Source organism: Ictidomys tridecemlineatus, chromosome 10 (genome assembly GCF_052094955.1).
Source record: "Ictidomys tridecemlineatus isolate mIctTri1 chromosome 10, mIctTri1.hap1, whole genome shotgun sequence".
Taxonomy (NCBI): Eukaryota; Metazoa; Chordata; class Mammalia; order Rodentia; family Sciuridae; genus Ictidomys; species Ictidomys tridecemlineatus.
In genome coordinates, this window is record NC_135486.1 from 138487281 (window position 1) to 138504084 (window position 16804).

A 16804-nucleotide genomic window follows, 5' to 3' on the forward strand; every position below is an offset into this window, starting at 1 on the left:
AGATTGACTCTCCCAGAGTCAATCTAGCCCCTCCAAAATCATCTGGATATACTTATCCATGAAGCTGAAGCAGATTTTGGTGAAAATACTCCCTGTGGTAGATTAGGATCAGGGCCTATCTGCAGCCTAATGCATTCTCACAACTAAGACATATCCCGGCACCTCGGCAAGACGGTGTAAGAATAATTCTGCCACAAAACATGTGAGACCTGAAAGCGATAGATGGCACCACACCTCTTTTTCTGAGTATAGGGAACGGGCCACGATATCCAAAAGCTTCTTTGTCTCCGCCTGGAACTCGTGTCTGGAGATGGACCCTGGTAATCAATCACAGATGCAGCCAATAAAGCTATGTTTCCATCTCTGTGCAAGAACATGCTATAATACCACTCAAAACAATATTTAAGGGCTGGAGTTGTGGCTCAGTGGTAGAGCACTTGCCAGTCATGTGTGAAGCCCTGGGTTCAATCCTCAGCACCACATATAAATATATAAATAAACAAAAGATCCATTGACAACCAAAAAAAAAAAAAGTTTAAGGTTCCAAGTTTTAAATATTCCTTTTTGTGTTTTTGGTAGTAGGGACTGAACCCAGGAGCACTTTACCACTGACCTGCATCCCCAGCTCTTTTTATTTTGAAGACAGGGTCTTGCTAAGTTTCTCAGAGCCTTCCTGAGGCTGCTGTCCTTGAACTTGTGATCCTGATCCTCCTGCCTCAGCCTCCCAAGTTGCTGGGACTACAGGTGTGTTCCACCATGCCCAGCTAAGTTTTAAATATTCTTCAAGAGTGAACAAAAAAGAAAAGTGGACAGAAAATAAAATCTCTCAGGTAAGGAGTCTCAGGAGCAGGACATTTTCCACATGACTCTTGTCTCCACGAAAAGGAGTGGGTACATATGGAAAAGCTCTCCCACATGAGGTCAACACACTTAAGTGGGCTGTGGAGGCCAGCTTCTCAGAGCTGCTGGTCATGAGAATCAGGCTGGCCCTGACAACCAGATCCTGCATCATGGTCTCCAAAAAAAAGTGGCATTCTATTAAATTACTTACAAAAGGAAAATGACAAAAACTCAGTTCTCTCAACATCAAAGATTCTTTTCTTGTTGCCTCATTTAGAAGTCAGAAACAGAACCCCTTCAGGCCTGGCTCTGGAGGCTAACTTGCCGTACTTCAGAGTTCAGTCCTGTGGAAGCTGGGCCAATACTCTGCTTCCATGATCATTAGCAGAAGTGAATCGCCACTCGGCACACTCCCGGGTGACCACCAGAGGGGGCAAGGCGCAGCAAGAGAAAGCCAGAAGTTGTTTACTGGGACGGAAATGGAGGACTCACTAGTCTAGGGATCACTCCCCACAACTGAGACCTACATGGGGCTGTAGTCAATAAGCAGCTCTGTCAATCACTGCCTCTGCCTCAAAAACCTCCCCTACCCTGCCACCAGTGACCCAAGAAAGACTCCCCAGGCCACATCACCTTGCACGGTCTCAGTGCTGCTAATGATGGAATGCAGGGGCTCCTCCTTCTTGTCCTCAGCAGCCTGCGACGTACTGTACAGACGTCCGGGGTAGAAGCTGGAAACCAGGTTTTGCCTGGGGCTCCTGAACTGAAGTAGGGTCCTCCGAGGACACAGAACTGACTTTCCTGAAAAGGCAAGGATGTGGAAAGGATGACAATTAATACTCAGAAGCAGAATACCCCAATTTCTTCACATCTCCTCTGTGCAGCAGAGGAATGAGGATTTCTCTAAGGCAGCCTGTTGCTCTGGAGGAGTGAAAAGCGACTGGGTATGTGTGGCTGCAGTTTTGGTGACATTCCCTCACATGTACCACACAAGTGTGTTTTAATGAAAACAGCGAAAGATATGTTCTATCTCGCAGCCAGGGAGTCAGCAGCTCACCCACTGGGTGCTGATGTCTCCTCCAGTCTGCTGTTCAGGCTCCTCTGCCTTCATTGCCACAGAAACCTCACAGGCCCAGTGCTCTTGCTAGCTGGGTGGACCCAGGAGCCAGCAGGCCAGGGCACTGGAGATGCTTAGATGTTCGACACAGAATGGTCAAGGATATGTAGATAGTCAACATGACAGTCTACAGGAATCCGGGCCCAAATGAATGTATCTGCCCTGTCAGGTACTCTCCTACTTTTTGGAAATTTGTAACAAATAGAAAGGAATGGGGGCTGGGGATGTGGCTCAAGCGGTAGCGTGCTTGCCTGGCATGCGTGCGGCCCGGGTTCGATCCTTAGCACCACATACAAAGATGTTGTGACCGCCCAAAACTAAAAAATAAATATTAAAAAAATTCTCTCTCTCTCTCTCTTAAAAAAAAAAAAAAAGAAAGGAATGATGTAGAAGGTACAGAAACAAGGAGACAGGTTTTTTTCTTTGTTTTTGTAGTTGTATATGGGCAGCATGCCCTTATTTTTTTTTATGCAATCCTTTGAATCCAGTGCCTCACACATGCTAGGAAGTGCTCTACCACTGAACTATAGCCCTAGCCCTGTTTTTTTCCCCATTTATTAATTTTTTTGGTACTAGGCGTTGAACTGAAGAGTATTTACCACTGAGCTACATCTCCAGCTCTTTTCATTTTTTAAGACAGGGTCTCACTAAATTGCTAGCCTGGAACTTGCGATTCTTTTGCTTCAGTCTCCAAAGTCGCTGGGATTATAGGTGTGGCCACCCTACCTAGCCCATCAAACATTTAAGATGCCAACACTCCTGCATGGTCAGGCCATGCTCTGGGTTCTCTCTTCCCACCGTCTATTTGGCAATCCCTCTCCACACCTCATACAGGAGGCCACCCCAGCAGCACTCATGGCCCTCCCCTCCTCTGGCCCAGTGCTGCATCCCTTCACAGCAAGAGTTGCAAAGCTTGAGATCCAGTCTTTAACTCTACATGGTCACCTCAACATCGCCTGGTTCCACCTTGTTGTTGAAATTGCGGGGTACTTGTGACCCCGACCACATGGATGCAAGGCTGCTCTGGGCTGGGACTCCCGAACTCCAGTCACAGCCTGCCAACTGCCTCCTGCCCCGCCCTCCAGCAGGTGTGTGATGCCCCTATACCCACACTTTCACCTGAGCCCTGATGGCATATGGAAGCACTTGCTAAGCTTCTGTACACATGCACGTGTATACACACACACACACACACACACACACACACACACACACACACACACACACACACACACACGGTGCTCCTGCAGGGGCTGGCATTCCACTCTGGTGGGTCGGACCTGGGAAGAGCAAGCCTAGGTCCACTCCAGCCATGGAGCACACTTCCCGAGACCATCACCTCCCTCCACCCAACCTCTTGCTCTGCTGGAGGCCCTTTCCTCACCATTGGGGCTCCTGGTCCCCTCAGCTCTTCTTCTGCCACTTTGCTCTACCCCAAAAGAACACCTGAAATCAGAGGCATCTGTTTCAACTAGTTCACAGGTATCAGTGGTCAGGGCCTGAAATGTCTTCTTGGGGACACAATTCAAAACCACAATAGACTGGTTACCTACAAGGAGGTGTATATTGTTTCCTATGGCTGCCCTAAGAAGTGCCGCAAACCAGATGGTTTAAACAACAGAAACTCATTGTCTCAGAATTCTGGAGACCAGAAGTCAGCAATCAAGGGGTGGGCAGGGCTGGCTCCACCTGAGTTTTCTGGATGGCCATTCTCCACATCCCAGCCCTATAAGGATGCTAGACTGGGGCCTGCCCTAGTGACTTCAGCATAATTTGATCACTGCAAAGACCCTATCTCCAAATAGGTCACATTCACTGAGAAGACTTCAGTTTTGTTTTTTGGTGTGTGTTGGGGATTCAACCCCCAACTGGTATATGTGAATGGAGTGGAAAGAGGGAGGGTATGTGACACTCCTAAGTATACCTCTTTGTATATCTAACTCTTTGAACTCTAGCAATGTTTTAAATGAGCCATTAACCATGCAGGACATGCAGGAACACAGAAGGAAACAAAAACAGTAGCAAAGGTTCCTGTTACAGATGATACAATGAGCCTAAGAGCAAACAAGAACTAACCTAAGTGATTTCAGAAATTGGTGTTTATTGTGAAGCTTAACTCAAAAAGGACTGCATATAACTACTGTACTCAGGTTGCTAAATCTGTTCATCAGTATACATGAGCAAGCCCCAAACTGCTCTGGGTGTGGACCAAGTTCAAGCAAGTGGGTATAACATGAATGAATCCAGCTCTTCCCTGAGAGAGAAAGGTGGTAACAGCAGGAAGGAGGCTGGGGAAAACCCTGCAGGACTACGCTGGAAGTGGAGGCTCTGTATAGACTCACCACCTCAGTCTAGGTAGATCAGATATACAAACCAACGCAGAATTTGTGACCAGGCCTCACACATGCTAGGCAAGCACTCTGCTGCTGAGCCACACCCTCACCCCTCCATAATTTAAAATATGTTCTTTTTTAATTAACGGACTGTTTATATCTTTTTATTTATTTATTTATTTTTAGATCTCGGCGGACACAACAACTTTTATTTTTATGTGGTGCTGAGGATCAAACCCAGCGTCTGGCGCACGCCAGACGAGCGCATTACCGCTTGAGCCACATCCCCAGCCCAACTGTTTATATCTTCTGACAATTTTTCTACTATATCCTGAATCTTTTCTTACTGACCTGTAAGAAACTTTTATACCCTAAGGAAACTAGTTCTGTTTGCAAAACTTCCATCACTTCAAGATTAAATATAATTCCCTGTGTCTGATGTTTCCTGGTCTCCCCCTTAATATTTAGAATTCTTTTGAAAGGGCTGGGGATATAGCTCAGTTGGTATAGTACTTTCCTTGCATGCACAAGGCCCTGGGTTCAATCCCCAATACCACCAAAAAAAAAAAAAAAAATTCTTCTGAAAGGATTTGATATGTTGTGATGGAATAAGTACATAAGTACCCATAGTTGGAAAAAGGAACGAAAGCAGCAATCCATATTTCTACCTGGAGCTTCAAGATTCTTGAAACATAATTTTAAGACTACATCAATCCATATCACTATTAAAAGCAGGTCTGGAGCCAGGTGCAATGGCATGTGCCTGTAATCCCAGCAGCTCTGGAGGCTAAGGCAGGAGGATTATGAGTTCAAAGCCAGCCTCAGCAAAATCGAGGCACTACGCAACTCAGTGAGTCCCTGAGTGTAAATAAAATACAAAATAGGGCTGGGGATGTGGCTCAGTGGTTGAGTGCTTCTGAGTTTAATCCTCGGTACTACCTCTCCCCTGCCAAAAAAAGGTGAATCTGCTGGTCACAGTGGCACACTCCTATAATCCCAGTGGCTTGGAAGGCTGAGGCAGGGGATGGCAAGTTCAAAACCTGACTCAGCAACTTAGCAAGGACCCGAGCAACTCAGTGAGACCCTGTCTCTAAAGACTGGGGATATGCCTCAGTGGTTAAGTGCCTCTGGGTTCAATCCCTGGGACAAACAAAAAAAGCAGGTCTGATTTTAGATTTATTGAACTTTAGATGACTCACAAACAAGCCAAAATAGTGCAATCAGTCTGCCCAAATCAGATACCAAACGTACCATCTGCACAGTATCTGTCTTCATATTTCCCCCACACCCTATAGAAAAAGCCACAAACCTCAATGTCAGGCCACAATATCCTTGCGTTAAGGTATCAGTCAGCTTGGGGTCGCATAGAAAGAGAAACACTGGGAGTCTGAATGTGACACCATCCATAGGACCTGACAGTAGGCCTTCTGTCAAGGCCCTCTTCCCCTACTGTGGTTCTTAGTAACCTCTCCCTACAAAGAGTTACAGCACTTACTTTCCATGCTGCTCAGTTAAAACTGCTGTTACATGCTGGCTTGAGGCATCTCTTCTATTAATTTCTTGTTACTATATAATTTATCTCACTAAATTAAGAGTAGGAATGAACTTATATTTCCCTGTATCAAATACTCGGAAGGCAAGAACATCCATACTTCTCAGGAGGCATCTATTTACAAAAGCAGTACATCTCCAGACGCAGAACTTTTTTTTTTTTTAAAGTTGTAGATGAACACAATACCTCTGTTTTATTTATTTATTTTTAGGTAGTACTGAGGATCAAATCCAGTGCCTCGTACATGCTAGGCAAGTGCTCTACTGCTGAGACACAACCCCAGCCCTCAGATGCAGGACTTTTTATAAACCTAGAAATCATTATGTTCTAGCAGACACAAGGTGGTCCACAGTGGCGTTAGGTGTTCTTCAGGGGCTTGTTAGACAAGTTTGTTTATTATTTACTTATTTATTGTGTATGTGTATGATACTGGGGATGGAACCCAGGGCCTTGCACGGACTAGGCAAGTGGTCTACCACAGAGCCACACTCCCAGCCCCTTTTTTGACTAGTACGAAGGAATGAGAACAGCACCTGCCCAGAGAGGCCACCAAAGTAAGGTCAATGAGTAAAAACACTGGCTATTGTGCTTTAATATAAAAAGATCACCCATCTGTCTTACCAATCAGTCACTGTCCTTACTATGGTTTTACTTCAGAATGTCATCTTCAGTTACGCTCCTTAGTAATATTTTTCTTTTTCTTTTTTTTTGTACTAGAGATTGAACCCAGCGCTTTACCACTGAGCCACATCCCTAGCCCTTTTTGAGACAGCTGCCACACCTGGCACCATCTCCAATTTTATCATGAGTGACAGCAATAAAAACTATTTCACATTTAGTTTCAAATACTTCCTGATGGGCTGGGCTGACTTGTATCCTACCACATCAAGTCTCCTATAGATAAGCATGAACTCAGGATCATCAACAAAAAGAGATGATCGGAGCTGCTAACGAACAAGAACAGGAAACTCTGAAGGCAACTGACACTTCCAAGAAGGGGTCAACACAAAAGGAGGCAGGCTGGAGTTAGGTGGATGAACGCCAAGAGAAACCGCTCAATGACTGGAAGAGCCAAAGGGAGGACTGGAGCAATCACAGAAGCTGAAAGGGAAATCCCTGAAGGAAAAGAGTCAAAGAAAGAGCCTCTCAAGTTCCTGACGGATCCCCTAAACCATGCCATGTGGCAAACTGTAAGCGACCCATCCAAGGACAAATAATGCAGCTGCTATCTGTGCAGTTTGATCAAGTCAATAAATAGCCCACTTTAAAACAGATGCAACTCAGAAAAATAACAGCCTATAGAGTCCACAAAATAGCACCTGTAGCACCCAGGAGGTAATAAAAAAAAAAAAAATCACTGATACAGAAAAGGGAAAATGTAACCCCTGCTCAACAGTAGAGTCCATGGAGGTTGATCCCCACAGATCCAGATTCTGGAATCAAAAAGACACTGGTGGGCTGGAGATGTGGCTCAAGCGGTAGTGCGCTCGCCTGGCATGCGGCCTGGGTTCGATCCTCAGCACCACATACAAACAAAGATGTTGTGTCTGCCGAAAACTAAAAAATAAATATTAAAATATTCTCTCTCTCTCTCCCTCTCTAAAAAAAAAAAAAAAGACACTGGAGTGTTAAGCATGGTGGCACACCACACGCCTTGATCCCAGCGGCTTGAGAGGCTGAGGCAGGAGGATCACAAGTTCAAAGCCAGCCTCAATAACTTACCAAGACCCTATCTCTAAATGAAATATAAAGAAAAGAAAAACCACAAAATTCAGGCCTGTGATCACCTCTGGATGAGGACAGGAAAAGCATCAGGGAGGCAGCAGGGCCTGGTGTCTGAGTCATAGCAGCTGGGGAAGAGATGCTTTTCATTGCACACAGTCCTCTGAATTCTGCACTATGCATCAATAACCTATGCACAGTGTAACCTGTTCATAAAACTACAGAAATGATCAACTTACAACACATAAAAACTCACTAGAGATACAAAACACACTTATAAAAGGACACAGCAGAGCTGGGTTGTGGCTCAGTGATAAAGCACTATGTGAAGCACTGGGTTTGATTCTCAGCACTGCATATAAATAAATTTTTAAAAATAAAGGTGCAGCCAGACACAGTGGCACCCGCCTGCTCGACAGGAGAGTTGAGTGCCCGCCTGTAATATCAGCAGCTTGGGAGGCTGAGACAGGAGAATTGCGACTTTAAAGCCAACCTCAGCAACAGCAAGGCACTAAGCAACTCAGTGATACCCTGTCTCTAAATAAAATACAAAATAGGGCTGGGGATGTGGTTCAGTGGTCGAGTGCCCCTGAATTCAATCCCAATTTCCCTGTGCTTAATCCTGAGTTACTCCACATTATAAAGCAGTAATTTGCCATAAGTTACTCCTTTTTTTTTTTTTTTTTTTTTTTTTTTTTTTTAAGAGAGAGTGAGAGAGGGGGACAGAGAGAGAGAGAGAGAATTTTAACATTTATTTATTTTTTCTTAGTTCTTGGCGGACACAACATCTTTGTTGGTATGTGGTGCTGCTGAGGATCGAACCCGGGCCGCACGCATGCTAGGCGAGCGCGCTACCGCTTGAGCCACATCCCCAGCCCCAAGTTACTCCTTTTTTAAGTCCAAGTACCAAAGTGGGATAACTCCATACCTTGTTTTTACAAGTCAACAACCACCATCTACCTGGCAAAACTATAAGGTGCAAAGTGATAACTTGGGCCAACTTATCAAACTAAATCAGAAGCAATCACCTGGACACCCCAAATCATATCAGAAACACTAGACACAGGAGCTTATCTACCTCAGAAGATGTAACACCTTCACCTAAGATCCATAAATGAAGGAGCCCCTGCAAACTAGACTTAGCAGCCCCCTGGCCCTGTCACCTGGTCACTCACCACAAAATCTGGAAAACTGTCACAGTGATGAACCTCAGCTTCCATCTCCAGGCTTCAGCAGAGCTTGGGTTTTCCCATCCTCATGACCACCCAAGTGTCAGCCCACTCCAAGCTGACACTCTGAAACTGCCTTCTGTATTTCCAGACCCACATTTTGACAACTCTGCAGAACTGGCTTGTTAAAATTCTTATGTGACCACTTACAGTGACTCTCCTTATCTGTTCTCAGCCTGTGCTCTTGGCACAGTATCCTGTAACCCTGTGACTGCCTTAACCCTTTCTGTGATCTGTGTATATGTATATATATGTGTATATGTGTGTATATATATATATATACATATATATACACACACATATATATGGTATACGTATATCTATCTATCATTGTGTAAAGTGTGAGCACCACAGATATCAGAAATTTAGATTAGAACAGAATAAAGGAACTTGTGATTCGCCAGCTCTATCAGTGGTGTAGCTGGTGAATCTGTTGTTCTAATAAACCCTGACACTGTGGAAAGAAACAAATGTTTGGTATATGTCAACAGCACTGCTCACTCACAACACCCCAGAGAAGCCTGCCAGGTTAAAGCTACTGCAATGGAGGATGATAACTCCTCAGTACTCAAAGACACAGTTTTGGTATGGAGACATTTCACAGATGAAGTGTTCTTCAATCTCAAAGCCCTGAAGGGCCCAAAGCACTCAATGGAAGACAAAGAACTGACATCCAACAATACCTGGAAACCACCAAAGAATGGCTCAGCTATGTCCCAACTAACCAACAGGTCTTTTAGAAAGACTTCCAATCATATAAAATAAAATATTTAGGCTGGGCACAGTGGCGCCGACCTGTAATCACAGAGACTCAGGAGGCTGAGGCAGGAGGATGGCAAGTTCAAGGCCATTCTTAGCAACTTAGTGAGACCCTGTCTCAAAATAAAAAGGGCTGGGGATGTAGCTCAGTGGTAGAGTGCCTATAGGTTCAATCCCCAGGACCAAAAAAATTAATCAATAAATTAATGTTTAACTTTAAAAGTAAGCTTCATGGAAAATTTACTTGCCAAGGCTAGACTACTGGTGGATGAACTAAAACAGACATGTGCCTTAATTTCTCCTTCTGGGAACTATATCACATCCAGGTACACTAGGAAGATGCACACTCTTTATTTTGTTCTTAATAATATTAATATCTAATTTTCTGCCTTATTAATATGGCATTTTGGCTATCTCAAAATTAACTATATTCTAATCACAAGGTTGCTAAATATGTGAGCCATTCTCTTAAATCAGTTACACCCATGACTAAGTTACACTTGCTTTCAATTTCCCTCATCTATAGGCATCTACCCAGCTAAAAAGCTTATAGAGAGAAGCCCCACACATAGATCCTGGATCTGCAAGCTATGGCTTTCATGGTCTGTAATTCCTAGTGGGTTCAGCAGAAATAACCAGCCACCCCAGAAACAAACATCCTGAAATCTGTCTTTACTGAAAGTTGCAAAACTATAAGAAATCCTGATGGACAAAGAAAAGCAGCTTCCTTGTGGAAGCCAAGTCTTCAGTATCAAGACTAAGTAGGACGGAGTGTGAAATGGATACAGTTCATTTACTATCAGAGCGCTTGTCAGTATTCCAAGAAGCAGAGGAGCATTGCTGGGTTCAGTGCAAATCTCCCTTACAGAACTTACCTCTGCACCTGATATTTACTGACATTCAGGGTATCAGATTTACTCTAGTTTTCTCATCAGCTCAACACACACTCCTTCCTCCTTCAAGCCATATTCCCTCTTCTTGTCAGGGGGCAGCAAAACTCAGCTAGGGACTAAAGTTTTTGCTACTGTTACATCTGGGTTGATTTTTCCTTTCTCAGACAGCTCAGATATTTTGGTCCCCTTGGTCCTCACCAAGCCAAGACCCACTCAATACCTTGCAAGTAGTTGTGCCACATCTTCCTCCTCTGCTTTTGTCTATGCCCTTATGCCCCAGCACCCGAATCACACAGATGGCAAAAACATTAGTCACTAAACCTGTACTATCATGTCATCTTAGGAACATAAAGCTGTTTCACAGAGAGGGTAAAATCTGACAGCAAGCAGCACCCCACTCCATCCTGAGAAGTCCAGTCTGGGAACACCACGAATTCACCTGGATTCTTGTGAAAGCCGCAGCACAAGAGGGATAAAAATTAACAGCACGGGTTCCAACCATAAGCAGAGAAAGAAAACAAAATAAATCAAGGAAATAAAGTATGAAATGGGAGGCTGCAGCCAGGCAATGCCATCCTCAGGATTGTAGCAGGGTCCAGGTAAGGTTCTTTTCTTTTGTGTGTGTGTGTATGGTGCTGGGGATTGAACTCATGGCCTTGTGCATGTGAGGCAAGCACTCTACCAACTGAGCTACATCCCCAGCCCAAGATGAGGTGCTTTTCATTAGATGAAACAAATCTACCAATGCTTGAGCTCCAGAGCAATCAGCAACCATCTCTTCTAATGTGCCCAGAGCTTGCAGGCGACCCCGCCATTCTTGTTTCCAAGACAGACACTTCTAACAAAGACTCCAGCTCACAGGATGAGAAGGAAAAAAATCAAAAAAACACTCAACCCTGAAAACAAAAGTATCTGGCAGAATGAAGAGGCATAGCTCAGTGGCTGTGGTGATAATGATTGCCTGGCATCCCATCTGCTTGACTAGTCAATGCACTTGGGAAGACAGTCTGCTGTGGATTTTCTGGCCGTAGCTCTCTGATGAAAACTAGTCTATCGGGGGCTTGGGATGTGGCTCAAGCGGTAGCGCGCTTGCCTGGCATGCGTGCGGCCCAGGTTCAATCCTCAGAACCACATAAAAACAAAGATGTTGTGTCCGCCGAAAACTAAAAATTAAAATTCTCTCTCTCTCTTTAAAAAGAAAAGAAAACTAGTCTATCAGTCTGGTGGTCAGCCAGCCAGTTCTGATACTTGCCAGAGCTCTGGTGAAAAGATGTGATGGCAGTTTACGTTTGTTGTTGTGGAGGGTTCAAACAAGAGTCCCTCAAGTTCAAGGCTCCGTTCTAGACAGCCCTTTCTCACCCCAGATTTTTTATTTTGTTTTTTATGTTTTTCTGAGATGCTGGAGATAAGGCCGGGCGCATACTAGGTAAGCATTCTACTACTGAGCTACATTCAATTCCCCCAGTTTACATTTTTATTATTAACATCATGTTTTCCAGGTAACCCATATTCTGCCATCCCTACTCCCAACAATGAATAACTACATTTACCAGGGCACAGAATTACTTTTTTTTTAAATGTTATTGTATTTTTTTATACCTTTATTTATCTTTACGTGGTGCTGAGGATAGAATGTGCCTCATACGCGCAAGGCAAGCACTCTGCCACTGAGCCACATAACTGCAGCCCCAGTTCTGCAAAACATACTCTGGTGCAAGCAGATGAAGCAGTCCTGCATGTGTTTCCTACAAAGGCCTCCACAGAAGCCTAAGCACACTGCCCAGTTCACATATGACACTGACAGTAGGGTCATATTACCTCTCAAGTCAGAGAACATTTGAAATGTATTTGTTGAATACACTAAGTAGTGAGCAAAAATGAAAAATAAAAGCAGAAACCCTAGCCCATATTTCACAGGGATATTCTGAGGAAGAGTGAAGGGGCCAGTGGTGATGGAGTCAGCAGGGTTTGGAATGATGAATCCTACATTTGAAGCTAATCACGTTTGATTCCAGCAACACGTTCCTAAGGGAAAAAAAATCAAGGGTTCTGGATTTTCTGTATGGGTGGATTCACCTATAACCACATTCTTCCTCCCTTAGTATATAAACCATGTTTTCTTCCTTAATAAACATTTTACTTTTACACTTGTGCACACAGGTGACAACATCAAGGTAACACAGGGGCCTCTCTGCAAAGTTAAACTGCTATATCCGCAGATGCAGGAAGAGCTGGGGGCCATGACACATACTTATAATTCCAGTGACTCCCAAAGCTGAGGTAGGAGGATTCCAAGTTTAAAAAACAATCCTGGCAACTTGAAACCCTGTCTCAAAATAAAAAACACTAAAGAAAGGGGTGAAGATGTGGCTCAGTGGTTAACTTATTACTCTGGGTTCAATGGTTGGTACTACAACAATAACCACAAAGTGCAGGGATAAAGGACAGAGAGTAAGGGAAAAAGCTAAACAGAATAAAGATGTGGAGCAGGCCTCTATAACCACAGATTACAGATTAATTCCGGCTTGGGAGACTGAGGCAGGTGAATCACAAGTTTCAAGCTAGCCTCAATAACCTAGCAAGACCCTGTCTCAGAACAAGAAATAAAAAGGGCTGGGAGCTGGGGTTGTAGCTCAGTGGTAGAGTGCTTGCCTGGCATGTGTGAGGCACTGGGTTCAATCCTCAGCACCACATAAAAATAAGGGCACTATGTCCATCGAAAACAAAAAAATAATAATAAATTTTATTTAAAAAGGGCGGGGGGGGGCCGCTGGGATGTGGCTTATGGTAGAGTGCCTCAGAGTTCAATCTCCAGGACCAAGGGAAGCTGGGCAGTGCTCACTGTACTCTTCACTGTAATAAAATAACCTGAAATAATCTTTATTGCATCTAATAGGACGTTAAGCGAAGAAACACACATCCACAATACAAAACTCTGTGTCGCCACTGGAAACACGCTGGATACCCGTATACTGATATTTTCATGTCAGTATAAGGAAAATACTTATAAGGATATATGTGAGTATATATAAGGATGTACAAGGAATACTGGGAGCGTTAAAAAATTCTGGAGCACGATGCATATTTGACTCAGGCCTTTTTAGGCAAAAAGTTATACACGTACACGTGGGTAGCGTGAGTGTGCAGAGCCCACTAGGAACGCCAACACCTGCACCGTGGTTATCTCCGACCGGCAGCAGGAAAGCGGGGCTTAAGGTCATTCTGCATTCACTGCTCTACCCACCGATTCCTGGCCCTTGGGGCCCCAGAACCCGAGCCGGGCTCAGCCGGCGCGCGGCGGCATCCGACGAACCACGGACCCAAGCAGCGCGGAGCTCCTGAACAGCTGGGGCGGAGGAACACCAAACCAGCGGCCTGCCAGGCCCCGACGCGGCAAGCGGCTCCACTCTCCCTAGCGGCTCCGCTCTCCCGAACCCTGCGCTTGCCCGCTCTGGGTCCGGCCGGCCCCGGGACCTCGAGCCCGCGTCCCCACGTGCCCCACGCCGGCCTGCTGGGTGGCCGAGAAAAGAAGCCCTACCCTGCGCCCGCCCTCGGAGGGACGACCCGCTTCCCTCACCTTCCGGAGCGACCGCCAGCGCGGGAGCCCGCAACGGAGCCCGAAGGCGGCGGCCCCAAATCAGCAGCGTCCGCAGCTCCCTTGCCATGTTGTCCTCGAGCGCCTCACGGGGAGGAGCGCGGGGGCGGGCCTTCCTTGGGCGCGGCGCGCTGACGTCACCGCGCGCGCAGGGATGCCCGGGGCGCTGCCTGCGCGGGCACGGGGGCGGGGTCGGCTCAGCGCCCGACCGGCGGGCTTGCGGGCGGGACTTCCTTGACCTTGGGTCGCGTAGTCAAGGGCTAGGGCCCCATACGTTGATCCCCGGGAGGTGGTCGTAGTTGGGCCCGCGCCGGCTGCGAGCTCTTCGGCGTGCGTCTGTTGAAGTGCGACGAGGTCGGCGCCCGTGCAGGGCCGAGGATGGAAAGAAGCCGGTAGCATTTCTGCAGCACCCGACTAAGCCGCTGGAAGTCTCTCCTGAACCCAGCCGACCTAAAGCTAAGAAGAACCAATAGCGGGGTCTACAGCAAAACGTGAATTCCACCACTGGCACAACGGGATGATTCGTATACTCCAGCTCTCTCCCTCCCTCTTAGAAGTTAGGAGTCTGGGTAGAGACCATGAACCTGGTCTCTAAGGTTTGGTCCTAACCCTGCACCACTTCATATGTAGATTGCCTTGCACCACCTGTACCCAGGAATGGAGCCCTGGTAGCTCTTTTTACATAGATTCCCACATGATCCTGAGGCACGTTGGAGGTGTGCTGCTGTGACCAAATAACTGCACAAAAACATTTACTTGAGGGCTGGAGGGGTTGCTCAGTGGTAGGGTGCTTGCCTAGCACGTGTGAGGTCCTGGGCTTATTCCCGCCCCTGCCCTCTACAACCGGACCCCACCTGCACAAAAACAAAGCAGAATAGAGGGCTGGGGTTGTGGCTCAGCGGAAGAGTGCTTGCCTAGTATGTGTGAGGCACTGGGTTCGAACCTCAGCACCATATAAAAATAAAATAAGGCTAGTGTGTCCGCCTATAACTAAAAATGTTTAAAAAAAAATAACCAACCAACCCATAGTTCCTTGAGATTGGTAACAGGAGCTGCTAGAAGTGAAGGTCCCAGATCTTGGTCAGAGTTGGAGTGTTGGGAGACTGTGTTTGGGAATGTGTCAAGATGGAAAGCATAGGGGATGACTCTCCACTGTACTGGTCTAAGCAACTGAGAAGGGGAGTATCCAACGAACCTGGTGGACACTGGTGCATAGAAGGCAGGAGCCCTCTCACCTGGACACTCTTGCCAGCACCCCCATCCTCTGAAGCCAAGTCCTATTCTTTTTACTCACTCCTCAATGGTCTCCCCCAAACTTTTTTGAGTGGAGGTACCTGGAATTGAACTGAGGGGCACTATATCACTGAGCTACATCCCCAGCCCTATTTTGTAGTATTTTATTTAGAGACAGAGTCTCACTGAGTTGCTTAGCACCTTGCTGTTGTTGAGGTTGGCTTTGAACTCACAATCTTCCTGCCTCAGCCTCCTGAGTGGCTGGGATTACAGGCCTGTGCCACCGTGCCTGGCTTTTTTTATTTTTTATTTTTAAATTTTTTTTATTTTAAGAAGGGATCTTTCTGGCCTTGAACTTAAGATATGGCCTTAGCCTCCTGTGTCACTGGGATTACAAGATGTGCCAACTACTACTGTACCTTCCCTCAAACTTAAAAATCAATTTCGAATTCTTGTCTCAGCCCACAGGCCTGTATCACTTGCCCCTGCCCCTGCCTGGTTCCCTCCCCATCACCACTCTCCAGAGTGGTCTCCAGGATGTTCTCATACAGCTACTCCCAGGGAAACTGAGAGATGTTTGCCTATTTTATTCCTTTTTCACACCACTTAGGAAATCATCTCTTGTGTAAAACCAAACACATTCATCTACAGGCACTTCTGGCTTGGAAATCCTTTCACTTCAGCAAGGGGAAGTGGTGTTTGGCAAGGGGAGGAAAAACCTGGGCTCCATTTAGGATGGGACATGAAACAGCAGGACCCAGGCTTTTTGGAGGATAAACCTACCAGGTTCAGGACAAAACATCTAGGGCCCTCTGTCCACTCCCAGCTGGTTTCCTTGCTCAGGAAACCAATGCTTGGAACTCATGTTATCTATTGAGGGTCAGAAGTAACTTCCCACAAAGGTCTGAGGTTCCTCTATGCTCCAGTCCTGGCTGCCTTCCAGTGCTTTCTGGTGACATCAATTCTAGCTGCCTAAGAAACACCTGTCAGCTTCAAATGTTTCTTTGACCTATGATCTTTTCTTTTCCTTGATCTATCTCCCAGCTTTGGGAGCATGTCTGGTTCCCAAGACTCTTAGCAGCATTTACCTACTCTCCCTCCATTCCTTCCTCAGGAAGCACAGGAAATAACCTTCCTCTTCTCAGGGGCCCACTCCTGTGTCAAGGTCTGAGGCATCCTTGGTGGGGTCAGAGGCTACAAGGAAGGAGTCCCAGCAGCAGGAAGCCTGGCTGACTGGAGAAACAGAGAAAGCACTGATGGCAGAATACACCTTCAGTCACCCTTCCCAGATTCGGTGGGCTTCCAAAGACCTTCAGATGTGGATTCTCATCCTGGCTTGGCGAATTCCCCAACTATCTTCTTCAAGCCTTCTTTCATCTGAATTTCATGGACATACCTGGATTTTAAAAATCATTTTTAAGCCGGGCATGGTTGTGTCTGTAATCCCAGTGGCTTGGGAAGCTGAGACAGGAGGACAATGAGTTTCAAGCTAGCCTTAGCCATGGTGAGGTGCTGAGCAACTCAGTGAGAC

At 46.1% G+C, this 16804-nt stretch overlaps 1 protein-coding gene across 1 annotated transcript in view; it reads right to left on the reverse strand.

The window, feature by feature from the left end:
* The window catches only part of Trap1 (TNF receptor associated protein 1), a 37573-nt gene extending 23393 nt beyond the window's left edge, over positions 1-14180 (reverse strand). Inside the window, exons 1-3 of the mRNA XM_005337741.5 lie at positions 14023-14180; positions 1474-1641; positions 235-317 (exon numbers count right to left, since the gene is read on the reverse strand). Coding sequence (XP_005337798.1) covers positions 235-317; positions 1474-1641; positions 14023-14110 — 339 coding nt within the window. The 5' untranslated portion in view covers positions 14111-14180. The remainder of the gene's footprint in view (positions 1-234; positions 318-1473; positions 1642-14022) is intronic.
* Positions 14181-16804: the final 2624 nt, after the last annotated feature.